At 39.4% G+C, this 25,486-nt stretch overlaps 4 protein-coding genes across 6 annotated transcripts in view; 3 read left to right on the top strand and 1 right to left on the bottom strand.

Annotated features, from left to right (window-relative positions):
* The first annotated feature begins 3,866 nt into the window (after window positions 1-3,866).
* LOC137973783 (transcription factor Jun-like) lies at window positions 3,867-5,661 on the top strand. Its single transcript, XM_068820670.1, has one exon. It carries the CDS (start codon window positions 3,937-3,939, stop codon window positions 4,891-4,893), a length of 957 nt encoding a protein of 318 aa, XP_068676771.1. The 5' UTR covers window positions 3,867-3,936; the 3' UTR covers window positions 4,894-5,661.
* A 3,629-nt stretch (window positions 5,662-9,290) lies between these two features.
* On the top strand, window positions 9,291-12,060 carry LOC137973785 (radial spoke head 1 homolog). Its single transcript, XM_068820671.1, has 2 exons — window positions 9,291-9,639; window positions 11,374-12,060. Exons 1-2 carry the CDS (start codon window positions 9,458-9,460, stop codon window positions 11,879-11,881), a joined length of 690 nt encoding a protein of 229 aa, XP_068676772.1. The 5' UTR covers window positions 9,291-9,457; the 3' UTR covers window positions 11,882-12,060.
* A 1,126-nt stretch (window positions 12,061-13,186) lies between these two features.
* Window positions 13,187-20,917, bottom strand: LOC137973782 (uncharacterized). 2 transcript variants are annotated; one of them, XM_068820669.1, is made up of 4 exons: window positions 20,781-20,917; window positions 17,445-17,735; window positions 16,456-16,527; window positions 13,187-15,849 (listed from the first exon to the last, which is right to left on the bottom strand). In XM_068820669.1, exons 1-4 carry the CDS (start codon window positions 20,797-20,799, stop codon window positions 13,331-13,333), a joined length of 2,901 nt encoding a protein of 966 aa, XP_068676770.1. In that variant the 5' UTR covers window positions 20,800-20,917; the 3' UTR covers window positions 13,187-13,330. The 2 variants fall into 2 exon arrangements, with proteins under 2 accessions (XP_068676770.1, XP_068676769.1); XM_068820668.1 differs by having other exon boundaries at window positions 20,703-20,829.
* Window positions 20,913-25,486, top strand: part of LOC137973781 (phosphatidylinositol 4-kinase alpha-like) — a 37,647-nt gene continuing 33,073 nt past the window's right edge. For both annotated transcript variants that reach the window (XM_068820667.1, XM_068820666.1), the window contains exons 1-4: window positions 20,913-21,109; window positions 22,990-23,377; window positions 23,825-24,084; window positions 25,399-25,464. In XM_068820667.1, coding sequence (XP_068676768.1) covers window positions 21,023-21,109; window positions 22,990-23,377; window positions 23,825-24,084; window positions 25,399-25,464 — 801 coding nt within the window. In that variant the 5' untranslated portion in view covers window positions 20,913-21,022. The remainder of the gene's footprint in view (window positions 21,110-22,989; window positions 23,378-23,824; window positions 24,085-25,398; window positions 25,465-25,486) is intronic.

Here is a 25,486-nt window from a genome sequence, read left to right as displayed (position 1 = left end):
TTTTGTGCCAAATACGTTTTCAGCATTATAGAAGATTCACACTCTTACAAAAATCTAATGCTGGGAATAGTTATCCACTTCTGTTAAGCCATGCCAGATTGGTTCTTCGTATTTTCTCCTATCCTAACAAATGCAAAAAATTTAGTAACGAAAGATTGAATGGTACAAAAACTAGCCTAATCTTAGTATTAATCCAACAAACGTTGCACCTTCCCCATTTAATATCTTGAACAGCCCTCTGAGCTTTTTTTTTGGCGCTTGTTTTTTTGATAATCATGTCAGGTTGTACCTGGTCTTTAAACTGTACAAGACGACATCATGGTTAAAAACAAAATAGGACAGAGTCCAGAGCAAAAACATGAATACATCATACCTCCGAATTACATTAAACATGCTAACAAATCATTAAAAAGAAAATATGTCATATATTTGCGATGTTCACTTCACGCAGGTTCTTAAGTCCAGTCCAAGTTTAAACTTTTCTATGACGGGAATTGAATTCTACTTTTTTATATACAAAGTAAAAATTACCTCTTTTAAGAAACTGAAAGTCCGTTTGTCTCTATTGGTATCCATCTTGAAGATACAACTGTGAAGTTTCAGTGTCATAATCAGGAGGAGCCTAACTTTCCTCCTCCCCTCCAAACCACTGACAAAACTCTCTGTGCACAAAGTATAATAGATAAAAGTAATTTCCATTTTTCATATTTTCGTGGACAAATAATATTCAGAGCTTACAAAACTGACCGATATGTGAATAATTTTCTATGAAAGAAAAACATTATGATTATTTAAGTTGACCGATTAAACAACTGTATGCAGGACTTCCTGCATCCTAAGCTTGTTCAGTTGCAACTGGTACCCTAGGGGTGTAGGATACAAGGCGCAATGACAAATAGGAATTATTCATTGGGATTAAAACTAAAAGGCGGGGTAAAGAAAGCATTTACACTATAGCATGAGATATTTTCAAGAGGCAACGACTCCCTAACAACCTTCCCAAACTGGGAGGTCCTCAGTCTGCCAACTTTCTATATACCACCTTTACAACTTTGTCTTCTGGTCTGTCCTCACGTGCCTCGCCAAAATTTCTTTTTTATACGAGTCGTTCTCATTCATCTCTTCCTTATCATTATCGCTTCTTTGAGGTAGCTCCTCATTGCTCGTTTGTTACACACGATGACGGAGTCTTTTTTTCGTTTTGAAACCGATCCAGAGAGATCTAAGCTTTGGCCTTTTTCGCGCTACAGTCGTTGTCAGCTGTTGAGGAAGTCCACTCTGATCTATTAATCGATAATTTGGGACCACTGTTGGGCGTTCGACCTTGGTTTTTGGAGAAACTGATGTATGAATCGTGTTGTTCATTCTTTAACAAATGAAACAACTACCCAAAAAGTAAGCTAAGGTCAATAAAAAAAGATACACAAGTTCAAAATAAGCAAAGTAATTTTTTTCGCGCCAGTGGCCACCGCGTTGCGGCAATTTTTTTTCCCCGCCGAAACCATTGCTCACGTAATTACAGTCCGGTTCAAGACAGTTTCCTTTAGAATATCCTTGTGACGTTTTCTTGAACATATCTTCATCGAATATCAATGAGTTCTTCTTTAACAGTAATTTCACTCCCTGAACGTTTTAGAGAGCGCTTTAACGGGAAAGTATGTTTTGCGTTACGTGAGTTGCGTGATAGGCAGTTCGCCTTACAATCGCGTGACAAACGCACGCTTATATTACTTTGAAAATAAAAAAAGCTATGTAATGGTAAGCCGATTAGCATGTGACTGGGCTTAAGTTGGATTTACGCACTTAAGGCCTTTCAATTCGACTTTGTTTTTTTTTTTAATTTCACTTTTTCTCCCGAAACTTAAACCAAAAAATATTTGGTTACAGTTGGGCCAATATCGTTTCAGTTCGTAACAGTAAAGGCGATTTCCGTTGAACACCTGTGTGACTACAGTGTATGATTCGAATTCCGCATTTCGTGTGAAGGTGTGCTTCCTATTAAAAACATTTGGAAAGACTTGTGGGTGTGTTTACATCTTGTCTCGTGACAAGTCTCGTGAGAAGTGAAGCGCAATCGTTGCATGTAACCTGAGTCAGCCCTTCCTGAGGGGTAAAGCCTGATACTCAGGTTAGTTGCACGTAGCGATAACCGCTGTCGTGAAAACGATTTCCGTATATATATATATTTTTTTTTTGAGGACATCGAACGGTTAACGGATGTACACGCGCACACGTAAATCGAGATAAAGGAAAAACTCCCCATGTTCGTTGCAGTTTATAATTTATTTTTACCTTTATTACCGACAAATCTTTTAAGTCAATCTATAATCGTTACTGTTATTCTTTTTTCAATCTATGTTTTATATCTTGCTTATTTTTAAATCATAAATTTGAGAAGTTCATTTTAAAAGATTTTTCCATGTGTACATATTACGAAGAAGGCCATAGGTTTGTTTGATCCTTGTCTTCGACTTTATAACGTCATCCTCTCAAAATGATTGGAACACAAAGGCGTCTCTTACTTTCAAATGAAATTGGGCAAGTTAATTTTTTTTTTTTTTGCCTACCCAAAGACAGTTCGGAGAAAGATAACTATGGGCATTCAACAGTGTGTAAGAAGTGTAGAAATGTCCGCTTTAACTGCGAATCGGTGCATTGAAATTTGTTCTCTTTCAATTTGCGTTTCGGAGAAAAGACCACAAACTGCCATTTTTTCCGGGAGTAGAAATTATAAGAGTTTTAACAATAGAGACCTGCAAGATACCCTCACGACTTTCATATTCAAATTACCATTTATGGTAAACGAACACTACAGTAGCATTCAAAACTACACCTGGCGCTAAAATAAAAAATATGAATTAAGCTTAAAATTCAATGCACGATTTAACAAATATTGAACTCACGAATCAAGGTTGATTCTCTCACAGGCGACAAAATATTTTGACATAGCCTCACGTTTTGTTAATTTATTGAACACGTTCGTTAAAAAATAATCGTCTATACATGAGGGTTGAGGAAAACTGAAATAAAAACTACGTGACTTATGCAATCGCAGAAAAGGTTGATAAGGATTAGGAAACGGTACTAGAAATAATAATTTTACATTAAAAAAAAATAAAATAAAATAAACTTATCAAAAGTCGAATATTTAATTAACAAAATTTTCCCAGACTTCAGTGATCTGCGAACGTGACAACTGAGTAATTGCAAAACTATGATCACTTCCGGTAAAGAACATGCACAAGGGTGTAAATTGTCACAGAACAATTAAGACACTCCGAATTTGAAAATAACGGCGTTGGGCGTTGGGTGTTACCCTATCAGTTCGGCAGTTTTCCGAGTAAAACCAACTTTTCCCCAAGCTAATTAGAAAAATTCCATGTTCCGGTCATTACGTTTTTCATGAAATTACCGAAAGGAACTTGAACGTAAGTGAAAACTTCTTAATGCTTTTGAACTTTGCACATTTTACAGGAAATTTCTCGTTTTGAAAAATAATTATTATTTTGATGATTGAATGATTATTACTTTCTTTCTTTCTTTCTTTCTTTACTTATTTAAAAAAATGCTTTGCTCCCTTCTTCATGAAGTTTCTAGTGCTTCTTTTGTCTTCTCCGAATCGAAAATTCGCGCTCCTGATATTGCCTTGGAAATATGGCTTTTGTTTTCGGCATGTTTTCCGGTTGACGTCACAAGTTTCTACGCAATTTGTCACATGAAACTGGAAACAACCAATCATCATTCACAATAGAACAAATGACAACGGTTTGACCAATCAGATTTTGGATGACATATGGTTGTCCGAAATAGAAAATGACACAAGCCTTATAGGATTTATACGGAAACAAAAGTTGCGTTTTTCGAAAATCACGAGCAATCTTAAAACGCTTGAGTCAGCTGATTTTTGTAATATTCCATTCAAAAGATACTTTGTGGATGGAAGCATCACTGTACGACGAAGAAATTATGCCGACAACGTCAACTTCGCAAAGCTCATCCTATGACAAAGGCAATTTGAAGCTTGATTTTTCATCACCGAATACGCGGCGACAAACGTCGATCGAAGGAACTGTACTGACATCTCCAGATTTGAATTTGCTGACACTGGGTTCACCTGAACTGGAGAAATTAATCATGAGCTATGGAGGTATTCTAACAACACCAACACCGGGTCAGCTTTTTAAAGGAACATTTTCGGTTACAGAACAACAAGAAATGTATGCGCGTGGCTTTATGGAAGCGCTTCAACGGCTCCATGATCAACAAGGCAATGAAAGTCAGAATGCAGCTATAGCAGCGGTACAAAGTATTCCAATGTCATCGATACAAAGCACTGTTAATATGCCGTTTGTGACAGCGAATGGAGCGAACTCAGCGACAAACACGGTCGCCAGTGCAACTCCTGTGATGTGCTCAGCAACATCCACCATCTCAACCCAGTCACTTCCGCTGGTGTCGCTACAATCGGCCGGAGCCAACCAAATTTTCCCCGATTTTCAACGGAATGCAGCTTGCAATTTTGATCCCAGCACAAGCTTAAGTCAAATATTGAGTGTTCAAATACCAGCGCAAAGATTGGAGAACATTAAAGTTGAGAATGAGCCGCAAGTTGTACCCGGAACACCGCCTCTTCCTCCGATCGATTTGGCGTTACAGGAAACGGTGAAGAACGAACGAAAGAAACAAAGAAATCGTGTAGCGGCGTCTAAATGCCGAAAGAGAAAACTTGAAAAGGAAGCAGATCTTCAGCAGAAAGTGGACGAACTAAAAGACATTAACCTCAAGCTCCATTCTGAAGTCAGTGACCTAAAGAAACAAGTTACCAATTTAAAGGTACAAGTTATGAAACATGTGCATAGCGGATGCGAAATCATGTTATTGAACCAGCCCTAGCGAAAATTCCTATTACGGAGAGTTGAGTACGGATTCCTCCCCTTGGAACTGTAAACTTAAAGGTAGAGATACAATTGTCGTAACGGTGACTTCAACTCACTGAGGTTCGGAGAAACTTGGAAAGCGGAACTTAAAGATCGAGCACGTGCGAACAAACATCTATGAAGTTGTGCAAAACTGAAATGTATGGTATATATTCGCCAAAACATCAAAATGAAGGAAAGATTAGAAAATGTTACTTTCCTATAGTTCTCGTTTCAATGGTTTTAACTCGAGCATGTTGCTATTTTAACCAACTGGGTTTAAACGTGTTTTATAGATCAGACGTGTGAAATTAGCGCTTCCGCTCGTTTGATTTTGCGATCTCTTCAGAGAAACCAGAAAACTCTGAAAATAAACTCAGGACTTTAGAAAAATATAATTATGTTGTACTATGGTGAGGAATTACGGAATGTAATCAATAAACGATGTTGTTAAATAATCAAGTCAGGACACGATATTACATATTTTGGAATGTTACGACGTTGTGTTTGAATTCTCAATTACACACTGTGGTTATTTAGGTCTCATAAGTCAATGATATGTTATTTATTGAAGTTATCTCGAGATGTAAAGATGGTGTTTTTAATTACTGCATATGGAAATAATTTCCGATCACTGTTTTTAAGTATTAAAGTTTTACAAAATTACTAAAATCCTGTTTTGTATTAGTGGAAATAATTTCCGATCACTGTTCTCAAGTGTTAAAGTTTTACAAAATTACTAAAATCCAGTATTGTATTAGTGGAACTTGGTAGTTAATATACTACACTGAGATGATCTGGGGTAACAACAAACTAACAGTTACAAATAGCTCAAGCAATAGTTACCAGTCGAGTGCATAATAATAATAATAATAATAATAATAATACTCTCTAAAGGTTTATACACTCATGTTGTGTGTAAGTTACATTGAGGGGATAGAGAAGATGTAACATATATGATGATGAGAATGATAATATATTATGCCTGAGAAATCGAGAAAACATTGTCTTCACTTGTGTGAATGTGTTCCTTTTAAATGCATCCAAGAAAGGGGAAAGTAAAATACACTTAGTCCGACAGCTTCGAGGAGCTTTCCCTGTAATTACAATTGCACTTTCACACACTTTAAAAAGCTGCAAATAGGAGAAACTGATAACAAAGCAAAATGTTGTAGTTTCCTACACCCACGTGGAGGGTATTTCTACAGGAAGTCAAAAGAACCCTCTTTCAAGCTAACAAAAGAATCCAAAAAATTTGAAACATCTTGGGGTCACAAATATCAACATATCACACATAGCATTTAAGAAAGGTAATATCTATTTTTATAACAGGAGTGGCTTAATATGTTGCTCAATACTTTTGCATTAATTTTTGTGCAGACAACATGTGTTAAATATGTGTTAAACATTCTCTCACAAACAACATGTGCAAATTAGAGGCCCAACCATTATTATTAAAAACTGAATAATAATTATTGGATCTTGTAGATCTTCAAGTATATACATACTTTGAACAAGGAAATCACGAAAGACTTGGTGGCATTGCGAAATGTTCATCATATCTATGTCACATCTAGAAAAAAAAGGGTTTCACACCAATGATTACATTTATCTAAAGACATCCTGCATTCTTCAGTGATGCATAAGATAGTTTTACTACCTTGGACAACACCCTAAGTATTAATATTATTATGATGCAGTGGGGTCCAATGGAGCTGTGCTTGCCGCCTGTAGGGTGGATCAGAATAAATGTCACCAAAGGTTAATGGCACAGCTTAGATTGCAGAGAACATCTTGGGTTTGGTTAGTATTCCATGAGCATGGTCGGTATTCCTTGAGCCTGAGAAGATCACAGAGGTAAAAGGTCATTATTGGAAGGCCAGATAAACAGTGGACAATGTGAGGGCTACAAGAAACAAGCTTGAAGGAAAGTAAGATATCTACAATCTTGGACAGAATAAAATGGAACAGAAATGCCCCCTCTCCCCCAAATCAAGGATGAAGGTGCGTGAAGGCCGAAACGCGCCATTTTCCCATCACTGATTTTGGGGGGAGGGGTGGTCTCAATGTTCCATTTAATTTGTCCAAGACTGCAATCTTGGACAGAATAAAATGGAACAGAAATGCCCCCTCTCCCCCAAATCAAGGATGAAGGTGCGTGAAGGCCAAAACGCGCCATTTTCCCATCACTGATTTGGGGGGAGGGGTGGTCTCAATGTTCCATTTAATTTGTCCAAGATTGTAGCTTTAAGACTTTGCTGATAAATTTTCTTATTAGAAAGCCTTATGCCTTTTTAGAAGCCAACCTCGTCCCCATGGTGCTTTTCCCTGGCTTTGGGTGGTGCCCTGGGGACAAGGTTGTTTAGAAGCCTAATGCCTTTTTCAGTCTTTCTTGCTTTATTTCATTTTCGACTACAGAAAATAAATTTTAAATGATTGACATTTAATTATCATAGCTATCTCTTGTGGTCGCTGAGCTGAGTGGACGCATATTTATCGCTGTGTGTATAACTAAAGTTTTGTTTGATGATTGACCCGCCTCGAATAGCAAATTTGCCATCTGCGGGTCAACATAAACTTAAATATTTTTTTTTGTCATGAGAAATAGAAATAGAAATAAAGTGTCTCTAAAATTATTAGCCTTCATCCAGTGCAGTCATATCTTCCTCTGCAGTAGGGTGTGTACAGCTACACAGGGCAATCTCTCATTCCAATATTTCAAGCAGATGGCTTTTTGAGAAACAGTTCAATATTTCTTAAACTGGAGCTCAATAATGTAAAAAGGTCCTTTCCAGTAGCCAATCAACTGTCAAAGAATACAATAGCACAGAGAGCTGGCCAATCGGCGGCATTAAAATTTATTATGGTAGTGAAAATTGTTGCTCTTTGATGATGTGGACTTAACTAAGCACTGTAATAATCGGTCTTAACAAAATAACAGGACTCCATGCTTGTCCAAAATATAAACTGTTGGACTCCATTTTCAAATTCAACTCGTGATCACTCATCCAGATGGCCTAGCTCATCCAATTCTCCAGAATTTTTCCAACTCTTTTATAATTGCACAAGCATGCAGTCCTATTGCATATGAAAATAGTGATATCTTGGGTGCATTCAATTGACCCTATTCCAGGATAAGAATACTTGGAGTGATGATTTGAAACGGTATGTCTAGAGTTTTGAAGCAGCAAGGATAATAAAGATATGTTTAAAAATTATAGCAGTTTAGCAGGTGTTCGATAATTTTAATGTGAATCTCTGTAAAAATGAAGGACTTCTATCTTCCATTCCACGTATTGCTATTCCGGAATACGGTCAATTGAACGCACCCTTAAATTAATAACTACTTTCACAAACCCATAATGCATTTTGGGGTTCTTGGCATAAAGAAATGATAATGAGTTCAGTGAAGCATGGCACAGCCCCCCCCCCCCCCCCCAAAAAAAAAAAAAAAAAAAAAAAAAAAAATTGCAATCTGTTTATGAAAAGAAGCCCCCAAAACGTACTGGACGTTGTTGAAAGTGGTCAGTTGCGTTATTTTGCTTTCATTCGACACTGGTATTTTATTATTGCTGGATAAACCCGGATCAAAATTGGATTGATGATGATGATGATTTTCAGACTGGCTGAAACATTTCCAAAAAGGTGCCAAGAGATTTACTTGGGGACTTCAAATCCAAGCAGGAGAAGACAGGACAAATTTTCCTTTACAGAGTTGTAACCAACTTACACACATTGTTAAGTGCCCTTTTTTCAGAATCAAACCAAAGCAAAGATCAGAAATACATTAACAGAATTGAGGAACCAATCCTTCCGTTTGTCACGGGATTTTTAATTAACTTGTTTTAAGTTCAATATTATTCATACAAATGAAGTCATTGCATTCAGAAGTCAATGGTGGTAGGTTCTTCCTTAATCCTCCTCAATTCACAGTGGTTTGATTGCTTCAGGAGATTGACATGACAGCAGGATATGACAGTGTGTCTTTCAATGTTATTCCAAGCATCGATCCAGTCCTCCTTTTTGAATTAACCGAGACAAATAAATTAAATTGGTTAAATAAGGGCAAGAAAGGGCTCTAATAAAATTGTTGTCGTTTATATGGAATCGTGAATTCAGATTCTTACTAGTAGGGCCATCACAAGAGAGGGAGCGATGGGAAACGGAACATTTTATTGGGATGGCCTATGGTATAGCGCACAAGATCTTCTACTTCTAGCATAGTCGGCGGTCAAGAATTTAATTTAGTTCTTTACAACTAATATAACTTACATGTACACTGTAATCGTTAATAACACTCACCTTGAACTTGGACACCATACAATAGCTGATTCGCACAGGTGACGTCACATCCCTTTGTCACGCGAAGAATTCACAGGTCACGCGATATCCTATCTTGTCATGCATGCATGGTGGGTCGCGTTAAGGCTTTTTTTAAATTCCCTAGGAGACGAACTGATTAGTGATAAACAACATTCACTGAAACTTATACATAAGCAGCCAAGAAAAGCGGACACATTCTAGTATCCTCTCACCACAACATGTCGGCTTCCGATGAAGATAGCATTGTAGATGATGATGGTTTGCCTTATCTTGGGGAATATGAAGGCGAAAGGAACGAAATGAACGAAAGACACGGATTTGGACGAGCGAAGTTACCGAGTGGAGATACGTACGAGGGGTACTACGAAAATGGAAAACGACATGGCAAGGGGGTTTACAGGTAATTCATCATCTGCTTGCTTAGAGCATCAAATGTGAATTAACATTTACATTTCAATTTTAAGAACAAACACTAAAAAAAAAGAACAAAGCACGAAACATACGGTACTCCCGAATTGGTAATTAATTGTAACTGGGACGTTTATAACTTTTGTATAACTGCCACACCAAGTGATTTATTAAGAGGAACAATTTATCATGAAGACGTTATCAAATTGTACCACCCAACGTACGAAGGCTGCAGTCGCTTTTTTCCCTGGGTCTTAAGTTTTCTTTCGTTTTCACAACATGTTTATTTGAATGTGTCAAGTCTTCGAGCACGCATTCGCATTTTTCTGTGAAATCATGAGACGAGACAACGCCGCGTTTATTTCAGAAGAATATTGCTTAAAATACAAACATTAATATTCTGCTTATATTATGCTTGTTTTCTTAACAGTGGACGTTAATTTGAAAGCAAATATTGTGCGCCGTACTTCTATTTAAATGAAGAAGCTCAAAATAGCGTGACCAAGCGCCAGTACAGCTTCCGTTGCTGTTCAGTTCGTTTTTTTTTTATATTTTGATAGTAGTTGGGATAAACGTAAAATGGGAATTAGAGCCCTACTGTTCTGATTTGTATTGTTTTGTAAATAAACAGCGGTTGTTGCTCGTGTTTGCGACAAACCTTACGAATAAGGCATAGTCTCTAACAGCGGGAAATAAATCATTGACGTAATCAATCCACAGATCACGCGACGCACATTGCAATATTCAAAATTGAGGTCTGCATAGAGCTCAAGGGAACGCAAGTGATTTTTCTGTCCCATATTTTTTCGAAGCCCCTGCAAAACGTCAACTTTCTTGGTAAACATTTGCTGGCCAACGTTGCTGGTGCGAAGAAAGTAATGGCCCAACGTCATCCAACATGGGATCCTGTCAAACGTTGCAAAACATCAAGGGTCTTCTACACTTAACCCGACTCTAGACTGTTCAAAACGATTATCGAGGGCCTCCCAGGGGAAAAGGAGAAAAGGAGGATGAGGGGGGGGGGGGGGGGGCTGCTTGTTCCTCTGTTGCTATTAAAAATTCACTTCCAAACTCGTTCTCAGCCTTTTGATCCATAAAGTGGTTTATGTTCCCAAAGACATATTGTCTTCGTACGCCATGTTCCTTTATTCCCAAAACCCCTTGGCCGTGAGAGACTCATTATCCTGATTACTGAAGCTGTTGTTGCCAACGGCGCCACCACCCTTCCCACCCACCCAAACGACACTCCAAGCACTTTCCTCTCTAACGAAATACTAATTTTTGGTTAGGGGCCCATCAACCATAGGATAGCCTTTGTACAGCCGCCCACTCTCCGCAAAAAAAAATCGGAGAGGAGCGCCTGTGATTTACTGTTAGTAATCGTGTTCCAGAATTATTTTGCATACATTATTAAATGATCTACGCTGACCAAAATTTGCGTGGCTCATATTTCTTTGGAGCTGAATTCTCAAAATGGTGGTCAATGAGGTAGGCAGATTTCAAAACTGAGCACTTCACATTACACTCTAATCAGTTAAGTCTGTTTAGAGACCGTAGATAGTTGCGTGCAAGACTGGTAAGTCCTCCCCTTTATGAAACCCAGGGTTCATCAGAAAACCGTCGCATAAAGGTTCTCTGCACGCGATCGAGGCTTTCCCTTCTTTATTGTTTTTGGGGCCATTGGGTTTATATCAATATTGACTGAAGTAACAACTTAATTTTTCAGGTTCAAAATTGGAGCTCGCTACATGGGTTACTACATGGAAGGTAAGAAAAACGGCGAAGGTGTTTTCCTGTATCCTGACGGCTCCAAATACGAGGGTTCCTGGATCAACGACTTGCGCGACGGCTGGGGAACCTACACCTACCCTAACGGGGACACGTACGAAGGGGACTGGTCTCAGGGCCGTCGCCATGGCCAAGGAGTTTATACCTATAAAGAAACAGGTTCACGGTATGATGGTACCTGGTTCCATGGCCGAATGCAGGACAGAGGGAATCTGATTCACTTGAATCATAGATACGTCGGTATCTTTGAAGAAGACAAACCTAAAGGACCGGGCAAGTATGTGTTTGACTCAGGGTGTGAGCAGCTCGGGCGTTATGTTTGGAAAGAGGAAGAGAACGAAAGGGAACACGAGGAGGATGAAGCTGAATTTGTGGTGAAACCCATGTGGGAAGGCAAAGAAATATGTGCTCTTGATGAACAAGAAAGCTTCGCTATGGTCACTTAAAATGTAAACTACTGCATTTCTTTCCCGATAAAACGATACAAGAAACCTTTTTTCGAATGGTTTACAATTTAATGTCTTTGTCTAAAATAATAATTCGATAGCGTTTATCTTGCATTTCTAGGTTTAGTGGTGTGGTCGGCTTTTTTCAACAAATAAAAGGCAAAATTACGGAAAATAAATCGCGACTTGTGCGTCAGCATTTATTTTGCCGCGCTTTGAACAAGTTACATGCAATCGCTTTCAATTCTGATTGGTTAATTGGGCTATTTGAGCTTTTCGTGATTGGTCAGTGTAAATCATGTTCAACCTTGTGACGAGTCTCAACTTGTAGAAGAACGCGGCCGGAGCACAGGTTCGATTCTTGCTGGGGTCCACATTAATTTTTTTTAGCCCGAGTCATCACACACAAATACATCTCATGAAATGTTCTGTTTCATTACTGATCTCCTCCAGAATTCCAACAGAGTAATCATCAAAACCTCAGTGATGAAGTAAGATCATCCGGGTGAGAGAAGTACTGAGGATGACTGTTGTTGTGGACTTTGATTGACGTTTCGACAACCAGAGCGGAAGCCACCGTCAGAGTCAAGATAATTTCAGTGTCTTGTGTTCGTGAATCGTATGAGTACTCCGGTGTTTGACCTGATTGGTCAAGAGAAGCGTGATGTTTATCGGTCCGTCTAGTCGAGCCGCTATGTGGCTAGTTGCCAAGACTGTCATCCATGTCTCGTTCCCAATCCACAAGAAAACCACTTGACTCTGAGGATGACTTCCGGTCAGTAACGAGGCGTCAGTCAATGTCACCAACAACAGTCCTTCCCAGGACTGCTCTTATCCGGACGCTCTTACGTCATCAGGTTTTGATACGATTCATGGGTTCAAACCATCTGCTAGAATAGTAATCACTTGTAATCACTTCCTTGATTGGCATTTTTATGCCAATCAAGGAAGTGGAAAATGAGTGGCAATGTACCTGCCACTCATTTTCAAGGCTGTTTAATAATAATAATAATAATAATAATAATAATAATAAATAATTGTCGCGGCTAATCGCCGTCGCAAGTACAGCAACGACGCAGCTCAGCAAGGTCGAACCGAAAGCGTGTCGTCAATTTAATTTATCAATGATGTGCTCCTTTATATATATTCTTGCTCTTTGGCCATTTCAACTCAATCAAAAACATAAAACAAACGGCGGCTACAAACATAATGATAAAGCGCATTTTATTTGCTCAACCGTCACTTCTGAAGATGTATGTTGTAGCATACGAAACGTCAAGTTAAAAGTAAAATGAGCTTTATCATTATGTTTGTAGCCACTGTTTGTTTTAAGTTTTTGATTAATGTGCCTCTTTGTTTGTGCTGTTTCCACGTGGGCAGTTCGTCTTTCGCAACACAACCCATCAAGCCACAAAAACTCCGCTGAGTCCCTGTTACTGTGCGTGCTCCTTATAACGATGGCACTTGTTCATATTCCACGACTTCTTCCTCGTGCGACTTGAGTTCCTCGACGAAAGCGCGTGCACGGGCAACCCAGTAGTGTTCAGGATGCATGCGATTTTTCCTCCACTCTTCAAGTAACTGCTCCAAGATCTCCAGCGCAGATTCAACATTCCCAAGATGACCGTATGCCTCGGCTAAGAGCGCCCTGGGATGATAAGCTCCAGGACTCACGACCAGATTGAGATCTTTGTGAACTTGTTCAAGTTCCTCTAAAAATTCCTTTGCTCGAAGATAGTCTTGGCGCGCGAGGAAAATATCCGCGAGAAACGTACCTGCGCGTGGCCACGCGATATGGCCTGAGCCTCGGTAAACTTCCACAGCCTTTTCGCACATCTCTTGCGCCTGCGCGAGGTCTCCCAAGTGCAGTTTGGCTGTTCCGTACGTCATCATTACTCCAGTAGTGAATTTCTGCTGATCTCCATGAAGATCCATGTAAATTTTCAAAGCTTCTGCGTGCAGGTGGTCCGATTCCTCGAGATGCTTGCGTGTATTCATGGCGCGAGGGTGTGTGAAGCGCAACCCAAGATACCAGCGGAGATGTACTTTGGCTGTATAGTTTAACACCTGAGCGCGAATGAAGAGTTCGCTTACGTCGCATGTTTCAACAATCCTCCTCGCTTCTTCAAGTACTTCTATCGCTTCATTATTTTCCCAGCGGTCGTGTAAAATCACTCCAAGATTACACAATCTTTCCACTACCTGTACGTCGTTTTTGCCGAAAGCTATCTTCGTAACCTCAACACACATCTTCATGTACTCCTTAGCGAGGTCAAGTTGGAACTTTTCACGAAATGTAAACGCGAGAGTGTTCAATAGATTGGATCTCTTTTTCATCCACTCGGGTTCTGTGTGATCCTGACAGAGTATATCAGCTTCCTCTAGAACTGGAATTACTTCATCCAACTTGCCCGCCTCGCGATAAGTGTACCCCAAGTCGCAAAGTAAATCACAAGCGCTTAAGTCATCTTGCCCAAGTTGTTTGTTGATATTGTACGCGCGCTCGAGCAAGGCCACACGAGAATTGTCCGTTGCTCCGGCAACGTGAACAAGGCTATCCGCGAGGTAGACTAGGGTTTGTACCAGTAGACTGCTCTCCACCAATTGGCAATTCTCTACTCTGTCAACAAACTCCTTCATATGAGGACTCAAAATAATCCTCGTGGCGATAGCATCCTTTTTAGTACTATCCTTTTTATCCTTGTATGCCTGGGTAAGAGTTTGAAGGACGCCATTTTGTTCTAGTCTCTCCTCAGACTCGAGCGCGTTCTCTGCTGATTTATGAGGCGTTCCTGTTTTCTGGCCTTGTTTTCGTCTTATCTGTAAAAAAGCTAATCGCATGACTTGATGGAGAGTTACAACCTCGATTCCTCTCTCCCCGGTCTCGGGATAAATCAAAAGGGAGCATCTTGCTATTTTGAGCTTGATGTCATCTGGTACCCTTATCTTCCCATTGTCTGTATCTGCCGTTTGGTTCAAGATGTACTGAGCTATGCTGTCTAAGGGCACTGGCTGAAGAGCACAGTAAGACAGAAATACGAAAGCAGCTCGGAGCACTTCGTTGTTTTCCGCCATCCTTCGGGCAGCGAACTCTGCTGCTGGGAGCATGGATTGCGGATAACATGTATTATGATGCGTATAATCGGAATGATCAAGATACGCAAAGTATTCCTGGAGATTAGCCATGTAATTTTTCCACGAGAATTTGGAAACTGGTCGGTCTTCCCGCATTTGCCGGACATAAACAGCCGCGCAAGCAAGTGAGAGCGGGTAATAACCTAACATCTGTGCAACTCTTTTAGCGTCCAAATCTCCTGCGATCCCAGACACGGCACTCAGCAGATCCATAGCATCTACCTCCTCCATTCCAGAGTCCAGCCCAAGAACTCTGGCTTGCGCGTGCGCTCTGGGCGCAAGTTCGCTATCTTGCGTTGTTACTAATACCAGCCCCTCTCCCCAGGGACTGTTTTCTTCGGGCGTTGGCCAAAATTCTCTAAATGGATCGTTCACTGTGAGATTATCGACAATAATCAGCCACGAAGAGTAACTTTCCTTCAGATACCTCTTCAAACTATCTGCGAAAGCCTGCACACGCTCCCGTGCGCTTCCTATCTCTTTAAAATGTTTTGGGATTTTCATTTTTTCGTGCAATTCCCTGTACGATTCAAGGAGCGACTCAAGACTTCGCGCATTAAGTGTTGCCACGATTTTTCGCCGCGGAAACTCCATCCCGCAATCATCTGTTTTGTCCATGTATTCTTCACCGAATTGTCTTGCTAACTGCGTTTTTCCACATCCCGGTGGCCCTTTAACGAACACCCCTGCTACGAGAGAATTGGACGCATTTTGTCTCAATTGGCTAAAAGCTTCACGAATCTTCTGTATTTCTCTCCCTCGCCTTTGAGTTACGTGAAATGGTTTTCCAGGGAGAATCGAGACAGAGGGAAGGAACTTTGCCGCAGTTTTATCTGAGGATAAAACAGAGACCAACCTATCTACGTTATCATGCCTGGTAAAGAATACTTCAGGGTATTTTCCCTACTTGCATATACCACACAATTAAATTGTGCTTTACGCGCATCTTTAATTGACTGACTCGGAGGTGATTACTATTCTACTATAAGGCCAACTGGGAACTGGTCATTATGTGATTTCGTAATAAAGTCGGAGACGATAGATATATGAATATGCTCTTCATATAAGGACTAATCATTGGATGGATTCTAGGGTTGAATTTGCATGCGCTGTGATGGGTTCCAATCCCACTCTGACAACTGACTAGGATCCATCTTAAGTGGTTAAACAACCATATGGTTGCTTCCTCCTCATTGCTGTTTTTATTTGTAAATAAAAACAGTGTTTTCTTTATTTTTACAACAGAACGAGACAATAATATTATAGACCGAATGCATAAATAGCAGGCTATTTGGTATTCTCTTATGTGCGGTCTACTTAGACAGACAAGCCTCGTTTTATCACTTTGCACTTGCTGACGAGGCTAGTCAGGCTAATTAGCACAGAGAGCAAGAATTAAGTGGCCACCAATTTTGCATCTGATCCCTACACATACTTACCTCTTGAGTTATCATCGCCAGCAGAGACAGTTGAAACAGTTAGATCAGTCATTCTTTGAGTCAACTTGGAGGCTATGAAAACAACAAAAGATTGGCATGTAGGTCAAAAGAGAGCTTTCTTTTTTTGCATAACCCAGTTTTCTGCAGATGTTGGGGCATTTCCTGCTACCTGAAAGAACCCAGAGTATCTTGAAGGTTGTTGAATTCTTATAAAAATGGGCAAACATAGCCAATTCTTGGTTTGCATCCATGTGATGGGATGGCCATGTTTGCGTTCAAAACAATAGAAAATGGCCCTGCAAGTTTTGCATAATAATAGAGTCAAATTCCCAAAAGACATTTTAATGCATTGTTCTGTACACCATCATGGCCGCCATGACATCAAATGCAAACTATCAAAATAGTGATATGCAACCAACAAACCATTGTTTCGATGGCAATGGTAGCAAACTTGGGCAATTAAAAAAAAATCTATCCATTTATGTAACTACGACATAATGTTAGGGAAATTCTAGTGTTTTTGACCTTACTGCACTTATGGCAAGTTCAGAAATTTGTACATGGTGTTTATGGCAACTACAATTTTCCAAATTTCTATGATATAGGGAGAGCAGAGGAAGAGGGTTGTCAAAGTGGTAAGTGAGATCGAAGACTCTGTTTTGAAAATGCTAAAATCACAGGTGTACACTTAGAACTATAGGATACTCAAGCTCCAATGCCATGTGATAGCATCTCAGCACAGCATGCATTTAATCGTAGGGGGTTTCCTAATGGGCAACGAAGCATTTATCAGGCAACCAAATTTACGGGTTTAGTTGCCCAGCTTTTGAAACAGGGACAACCTGGCATTTTTTTTAATTTCGAGCACTGCGTCCTAAGAAAAATACTGGATCCACCCCTGTGGTTTAAAAATCTAAACCAAAGAAATATTTAAACCACAACATATACATCAAAATAGTTAATAATAATAGTTATTTATTGACACCAACCTTTGTCTAAGCAGTATTCATCTATCAAGTCATGCCTTTTAATGACCTTGTGATCAAGTCCCTCAGCTAACCTTTCAAAAGTTGCAGTAAACCCTAGAGATTCTTTCCATTTTCTCAACATTTTGTATGATTTGTCTATTACTTTGGACTGGTCCGCATCTATCTCATCCAATTGAGATTGGCTTAGACCCAAAGCCAATCCGAGCTTCATCCAGATCGATACTGTGTCTTGAGCAAGGCAAAGTAGGTCATTATCAGTTGGTGTACCTTGTTTGAATGACATCGTGCCATCTAATTCAAGAACAAAACTTTTATTAAAATATTAACAGTAATGGCACTGGAGAGCACTTTTTTGAGACAGCCATTAAGTAATGGTCCGGCTAAGAAGCAGGCAGCCCAGCGGCAAAAGTACTTAGAAGCTGCTGCTCCAATCGAGGCATCTGATTGGCTAATATCGGAAAATGTCGAAAAAAGATGAGAAAAAAATGAAAAAAAAGCCTTTTTTGGATTTCTTCTTCCCCATGCCCTTGATCTCTGTCTCTCGGCCAAATTTGGGCATTGTTCTATGCGCCATTCGCCAATCGGCAAATGGCGCATAGAATCTTGACGATATTTACAAACATAGTTTTTGAAGGCATAATGATTTGTTCTACGAAACAGAATCTAATTTTTTAGACGGCAAGTCGATTACATTTTTCATTGAAATTCAAATTTCGCGCTTTTAGCTGCTTACACCAATGGGAACAGCCGAACTTAATTTGATTAAAAATGTTGGCACATTTTAACTAACCGACGCTATTGCCGCGGGCTATTGTTTTTCTGCCTGCTTCTTAGCCGGACCATTACTTAAATTTTCATAAATAATTAGATATTAAATAAATACAACTGTTGTATCATAGAACACTCTCCCAAACAAGAGTTAAATATCGTAAAAAAGATTGCTATTATTCATCGTGGTGAAGTACAATAATAATAAAGTATTCTCGTTTGTCTCACGATGTCACTATTATTAAGAGCTATTAATATTTAAAGAGCTATTAAGAGCTGAATATGTTAGTTTGACAGAAATGGCACGTATCTGAGAGAGAAGATCCACTAAGTATGATAAAAGTTATCATATATTGCCTTAGCCAAAAACAGACTGACTGTGGCGCGGGATCCAAATTCATAACAGCTCGTAGAACTAGTCACGCGCGACCAAGAAGTCACGCAAGAGCTACTAACGTGACAGGCCCCTTCCTGTGGCGGCAAATAACGGATTCTTTTGCAGCCGCTGTCGGCTTGGCTTAAATTGCAACGAGATGCTTCTGTGAAGCATACACTGGGTTGCCTGTGGTACGTGCTACAGAAAATCAGAAGGCACTGAATTGTGTGGTACTGAAATACAGCATTCCAGTCTCTGAAGAATAACAAATAAAAGAGAAGCGAGAAACATTGGCTTCTGGGCTGACATGTTGATAATTTTCAAGTTCCCTCACAACTTCTTTTTACCACAAGTGTGCCCTCTGAGCATCTGAAGGCTTTCTAATACTAAAGTTCACTGAAGTTAAGCCCTGCCGGGCGGGGTTAGTGTTTGGATGGGAGACCGAAACAATGTACCCCTCTTAAAACAGAAGCATCGGACCGAAAATACTATTAACTCTAACAAATGCGAACTCAGCAAGGTACAGATCTTGTTAGCTTGCTTTATGCAAAACAAATATTGATGAAAAAGCAAATAACTACTGATACACAGTTTTCAGAAAGAGCAAAAGGAAGTTTCCCGGACGGTCGATCGAGAATAAAATATTTACGACATCAAAACAACATTAATTTTGAACCGTGAATATAGAATATAAAAAGTTACGATCAGCGACAAACATTTTGGGAGATTTTTGCTACGTTCAAGTAAATTGCAAAATCGAAAAGTGACATGGCCGGAATTCAGCGGGCGCCCTGATTACGTTACCGCTGCATGTTTACTCGTCAAACAGTGAAGCATCTGTGTCAAATGATGGCAAGATACCGGGTTTTTAAAAAGTTTCTTTTTCTGTCAAGTGTTATAAAGTTTGACAATGAAATGAGCGAAGTCAAAACAAAGATCACAATCGCCCAACTCTTGTTTATGCAAAGTCAAAATTTACCCTCCAAGACGCGTACGACGTTATTATCACCAGGTAATTCCATCATTTTGGAAATAGCAGCTACTTTATTATTCATCTGCGTCACAAGTTTTCACTGATTTTGGGGCTCATTTTGTTGAAACTCGAGCACGCTTTCAACAGGCCTGTGAACCCTTCCCGCTTACAGAGCAAAACTAAAAAACTTCTCGCATATCACATTTCAACCTTAAGCTCGAAAATTCAATACACAACATGATATTATAATTCACAAAGGCAGAAAATACCACAGAATCCTTTTCCAGCGAAAGTTTTATTGAAACAAACAACATATTTGCTCTTAGAGGCGAAAACCTCTTCCTATTTCATTGCGTGCGTGAAGACAACAAACTCAATTGTGTCAAATTACCTTGTACTTCAGGTAAATACTGCTCACTTTGATTTCGTCTCGACGGGCGATAGATTGTTGTCGAAGTCCAGTACTCGTCGCTTTTGAGATTCATGCCTAGTTTATCCAACTGACTTTCCATTATTGAGCTCCATAAGGGTATATTTTGTTTAAGGATCCACTAAAACGCCATTCGCGTTGCATGACTTTCGACGCCATTGCAGGCTAAGTTAATGATTCTACTGTGTCCACCAGAGAAATCTACGCAGTTCCCACTACCCTCTCGATCCTACGAAAATACGCGCAGAAGGCTCTATCCACAAAGACACCACTTACCAGGGGAGTGACAGGCAAGACTTTTACCGACACGGAAAAAAAAAAAATAAATAAATAAAAAAAATAAAAAAAAGAAAAAAAAGAAAACAAACAAACTAAACGCAGACCTCGACTGGGTTTGCCTTATAAGGCAACCCAGTAATTAAGGCTCCTTTCAGACACTCAAATGGCCCGTCCCTAAGAAGACACCGGAACAATTTCGTGGTGGAAATGGGTGGAGTCAAGAGGTTTCCGAGAACAACAATTCAACAAACAGATCAATTTCATCAAGCTTCCACAATATCTCAAGCTGTTTTAAGTAATATGTTTCTTGACCTTTCTTTGAAATCTGTTCGACTTTCGAAAGTTTGGTAATTAAATGCCAGTGAAAAAAAATAAACTAAAAGAAAATGGAAATTTTAAAAGTCTGTCCCAATCAACACTATAAAATCTGACCTGAGACGTCATAGAGACAAGTCGATGTTGCATGGAGCATGAAAATAGCCTAAATCTAGGACCTTGAACGCGGCGTACCTTGTGGGCAACGTTCCATGCTATGTATTCCTTTGAAGGTTTCCTTCTGGTATTCCTGAAGTCAACGTTTTGAGAGCACTGAATGAACAAAGCGCTTCGGTTGGATCACAAGCCTGTCCTCACCACAAACTGCGTCGTTTCCGAGAATATTGGTTGTTGGAACCGATTGATCCTCGACTTATTCCGATAAACGTACGGATATCATACGAAATTCTCCCGAGTATTCATGAAAAATAAACAAAATGGCGGTCGACGGTCCAAGGACAGCTGAGTCCCTCCGATATTTGGCTTGTGCTTTGGCTTCGTTAAAACCGCCACCTTGGGAGAAAGTAAGCAACAACTGAAAAACTTTCGAAATGATGAGATTATTGTCCTTTTTTAGGCTTCAATCGTTCTAAATATATGCTACTGAGTAATCCCATAAGTAATCCCATCGAAAATCTGGGAGACTATCCCACTGCATCTATTAAAACTATATTATTACCCCTTTTCCAAACAATACAAGCTATATCTGCTAAATTCGCAATCTGTTTCCTAGAATACATTGATTTAGTTTACTTTAGCCTCTTTTTTCTATTGTTCATTTGATTCATGTATCCACCTAGATATTTGTTTACTCTTAATTAGCACCTTTACTCTGGGTAAAATCTATTTTCATCACGCTTATTGTCTATGCCAGTTAGTTTAACGTGGCAGTGACCAACTCGGAAGCATCTGCTACTTTGGTCACTGCACACATCTTAATTTCGTTAATGTTCTATCTTTATTTTAATTTTGTTTTATAACTTACTTCTACAAATGTAATGTAAATTCTATGTGAACAGTGCAAAATAAAAGATCATCAGATCATCATAAGCATATAAAATGAGATTGAATCACTGAAGCAGATTGGAAATGAGTTCAGCTCGGTTAATGCTCTCTCTCGATTCGATTTATGACTATCATACAGCATCGTTTTGTAGAAAGGACTATGGGAACCTTTAGACATGACGAGTGTTGAAAGTAGATTATAATCAGTTTTTCTACTGACAAGCTACAGTTTATAATTGCAGGAGTTTTGTATCATTTCTTGGAGCAGAGGAAACCTGTATGTTAAAGTCGTGATATAGAGTGTTGTTGTGGTGTGCTCGAGATCTCAATACTTGGAAGTTTCTCAGTCAGTCAACTTTGCACTGAACACTGTATAGGCACATGCAGACAACCCTAAGCAGGGATCCACATTCATTTTTTATCAAAGTCGTCAGCCGGGCTAGTGTATCTTATGGTATACTTGCCAGGACAAATTTTGGGTTACCCGGGCAAAGCTGTTGTTTCAATACTGAGGAAAGTTGCATGTTTATTCCTTATTTTTTGAAGTTTCCATTGAACGAAAAGCAATCAGAACGAAAGTACATTGTATATTATAACATGTGATGGCATTCATGTAAAGACATTAGTTAAAACTTCACTCATCCAACGGACGGCCATTGGAGTTATTATACTCGTCTGGACAGGTTTTTAGTGGTCTGTGACAACCGGACGACTGCGAATGTGGATCCCTGCTAAGGATGCAAGAGCGCGTGTCGTCAACGTTATTTTGAGACAGTTGTAACGGCCGATTCAACTAATCGAGGAAAATGTTCCATAAAAACTTCAAATCGCGATGTTTCTTTTCGAAAACTCATTTTATGGACAGCCAGATAAATAAAGTTCACCCACCTGCTACTCTCTGCGTTGTCCTGAGTGATTTGATGGGTTTTTGGGATGCTCCGATTTCCTCGATATCCTAAACATTCATAAAAGCTAACCTTTGGCCTAAACGAGAGTTTTTAGGCCAAAGGTTAGCTTTTAGGGTTAGGGTGTAGGATACTTTCTGTATTGGTAAAACAATGACCTGTGACCTGTGTTTTGTTCCTGCTGGTTGACGTCAATGTTACTAATTGTCATCAATGTGCCAACCAGAGTCTCATTGGCTGTGGAAACAAAGGGTCTTTTGTTCCTGTGGTTGGCACATATGAATAACAAAAACAATGGTTGTAAACAGTTATTTTCCCTATTTCTTGGTTCTGAATGACACATTGTCACTTAAAAGGAGGTTGTCACTTAAGACTCCTTTCAGTTGCTAATGAACACCCTGTGTGTTCTTGAATCACAAACACTGACTTACAACCAGTTAAGATTGATAAATTGCATTATTGTCATTTAAATCATTATGATAACCGTTCCTTAGGTAAAAAAGTTGAGTCGTCTATGCCCAGCCAACCCCTCATCAACTACTGATGTATTCACCCTGGATCAACATGGCACTGATGGAATTCTCGCACTGGGATTGTTTGAGCTCAACTCCAACTTACAGTATAAAGCAAAGATAATGCCATATTTATTGGAAGTATTGAAAGGTCTTCCATCTGCGAAATGGATCGAGGCAAGGGAGCCTGCTCTACAATCAGACAGCCCATTAGCTGGAGAATTTACCTTCTCTTTTGTGACACTGATGAGTGGACTGGCAGCGAAAGATAATAGCTTGGATGGAGACATCATCAAACTTCAACTTACTTTATTCAATACTTTAGTTGACCAGTGCTGTGCTTATCAAGACTTGACAGAACATAAGAAAGGTATCAGACTTTCCTATCCTGTTAGGATTGTAGCTTTGACAAGGAAAATCATTTTGATACTTTAGGTTGAATTTTTCCCTTCTGTGTTAGGGGTTGTATGTTAATAGCCCACAGAGAAACACTAGTAGTGTTAGGTGTTCAAGGCTCTAGTCTCTCAGCAATATCTTGCTGGTTCGATTGCCAGACGTGACATCATACAATGTATGTGGGTTTATTTTGTTGGTGTTCTACTTTGCTTGAAAAGATTTTTCTACCAGTATTCCAGACCTCAGTTTTATTTTATGGTCATTTTGCATATCCCGAAATTCCCTAAACGTTTTTTAACAAAGCCCCTTAGAAAACCACTCACTATTTAGAAAAAGTTGAGGTTTTTCGTGTGTGCAGAAAGTACGAAAGTGTTAAACTTACTTTTATTCATTATTTTTAATCATTGTTCTTTTTTTGTAGTTTCCTTTTGCTGCACCACTGTTCCTCTTCTCCTTGGGGTGGCACAAGCCTTAGGTGTGTCTAGTGTATATGTCTCTGACCCCTCCCTGACTGCCAATTTATTATTTCCACACCATGCTGGTCGAGCCACTCCCAGGGAATCTCAACTGTCAAGAGCACTTATTCGAGCTGCACCCAGACGATTCCTGAGCTTCTCACAGGAAAAGAGAGATTGTAGTTACCATCTGTCTGATGCACAACTCAGCAGTGTGATCTCAAAGGTACAGTGTAATCTGAATAACTATAATAATTATTGTTTCTAAAATTTGAGTCAAATAATGTTTTAAAACACGTCTTTATTGACATGAAGCTGATCTCTTGTCCACTTTACCACTTGTAAAAGGTAAAGGTAAAGTCACTTTATTTAACGTCGGTAGTTCCTTCGGCTACAAGGCTGGTATCAATGGAAGCCGACGGTGTGCCCTTTACCCCCCTCCCTCTGTCAGTGCTCCGTTTTACGGGAATTTAAAGCTATAGCTACACGGATCAGAGGAAAGTCGAAACAGACGTTGAAGTCACGAGGATCGAACCGTGGACCTCTCACGCCGAAAGCCGCACACTAGCCATCTGAGCCACGACTGCTCCTTACTGGGCCTGCTTACAGGTTTCACTCAAGATGAGAAACTTTTTCACTAAAGATGAGAAACTAAAGATGAGAAACTTTGTTAGAGATTTTTTGCAAAGACTTTTTTTGTTCTAGATAATAAGATTAGTTCACTGGCCTCAGCTACTTGCATTGTATAACATTGCTTCAAATTACATCTCAAGATGATTGCATCTGAATCACATGATAATCATAGCAGGGCTTATTGTGTGACATTCAATCTCGTCACAGTGACTTCATTTGTTAATAGTGATGTTGCTCGTTACGTCACCCATTGTTAATAATATGCCAACCAGAAGCTAATTGGCTGTTGAAACAATAACTTCTTTTGTTCCATGGTTGGCAAGTTCCAATATCAAAAGAAATGTGACGTCAATGTTTGTAAACAAGAAATATCACTATTGGGAACCTCTTGTGCAAAAGGGTTTGAGTTAATAATATATACTAAATGTGTATGGTCCTGAGGGAAACAGTTTGTTTTGTTTTCCTGAGAGTCTCAGGAAACATCTGGACTCAAGGGAAAACATTTTAATTTGATCAAGGGCATGTGACCAAGAATCAACCAATCACAGTGCTCGTTTTGTTGAGTGAAAGTCTGGGTATAATTATTTTTAATCATTAATTAATTAATTTTTTTTCCCAATTCAGACATGTATGACCAAAGTTTGTGATATTTATCAAAATTGAGCATGCCTGTCATTACAGAACTATTTTGGTCTGACAAATGCTTGGAAAGTTTTTCAGGTCATGGACTTCACTTTTCCATTAAATCAAACGTAATTGATGCTCATTAATTTATTTATGATCAGCCACTTAATTGTCTGCTGAAAACACCGGCCCATATTTTCCAATATACGGTACTTCTCAAATGAAACTGCCATATATCTCTGCTATACAATGTTAAAGTTTTCTTTTTTTTTTTTTCTAACAGGTCGAGAGTCTCATGAATTTGCAAGTTCTTCAAGGCTTGGATGTTGTGCTGTCAGACTGTATTCAAGTAAGCAAAAAATCTCATAGAA

This window comes from Montipora foliosa, chromosome 10 (assembly GCF_036669935.1).
Source record: "Montipora foliosa isolate CH-2021 chromosome 10, ASM3666993v2, whole genome shotgun sequence".
NCBI classification, from domain to species: Eukaryota; Metazoa; Cnidaria; class Anthozoa; order Scleractinia; family Acroporidae; genus Montipora; species Montipora foliosa.
Note: the sequence above shows the minus strand (reverse complement) of the source record. Positions and strands in the feature narration are given on the sequence as shown.

Coding starts and splice junctions, on each gene's coding strand:
- LOC137973783 (XM_068820670.1), top strand. CDS start 3,937: ATGGAAGCATCACTGTACGACGAAGAAATTATGCCGACAACGTCAACT.
- LOC137973785 (XM_068820671.1), top strand. CDS start 9,458: ATGTCGGCTTCCGATGAAGATAGCATTGTAGATGATGATGGTTTGCCT. Junction 9,640..11,373: donor CATGGCAAGGGGGTTTACAG/GTAATTCATCAT, acceptor TTAATTTTTCAG/GTTCAAAATTGGAGCTCGCT.
- LOC137973782 (XM_068820668.1), bottom strand. CDS start 20,742: ATGCTCCATGCAACATCGACTTGTCTCTATGACGTCTCAG. Junction 16,528..17,444: donor TGAATACTGCTTAGACAAAG/GTTGGTGTCAAT, acceptor TTGTTTTCATAG/CCTCCAAGTTGACTCAAAGA. Junction 15,850..16,455: donor TGGCGATGATAACTCAAGAG/GTAAGTATGTGT, acceptor TTTTATCCTCAG/ATAAAACTGCGGCAAAGTTC.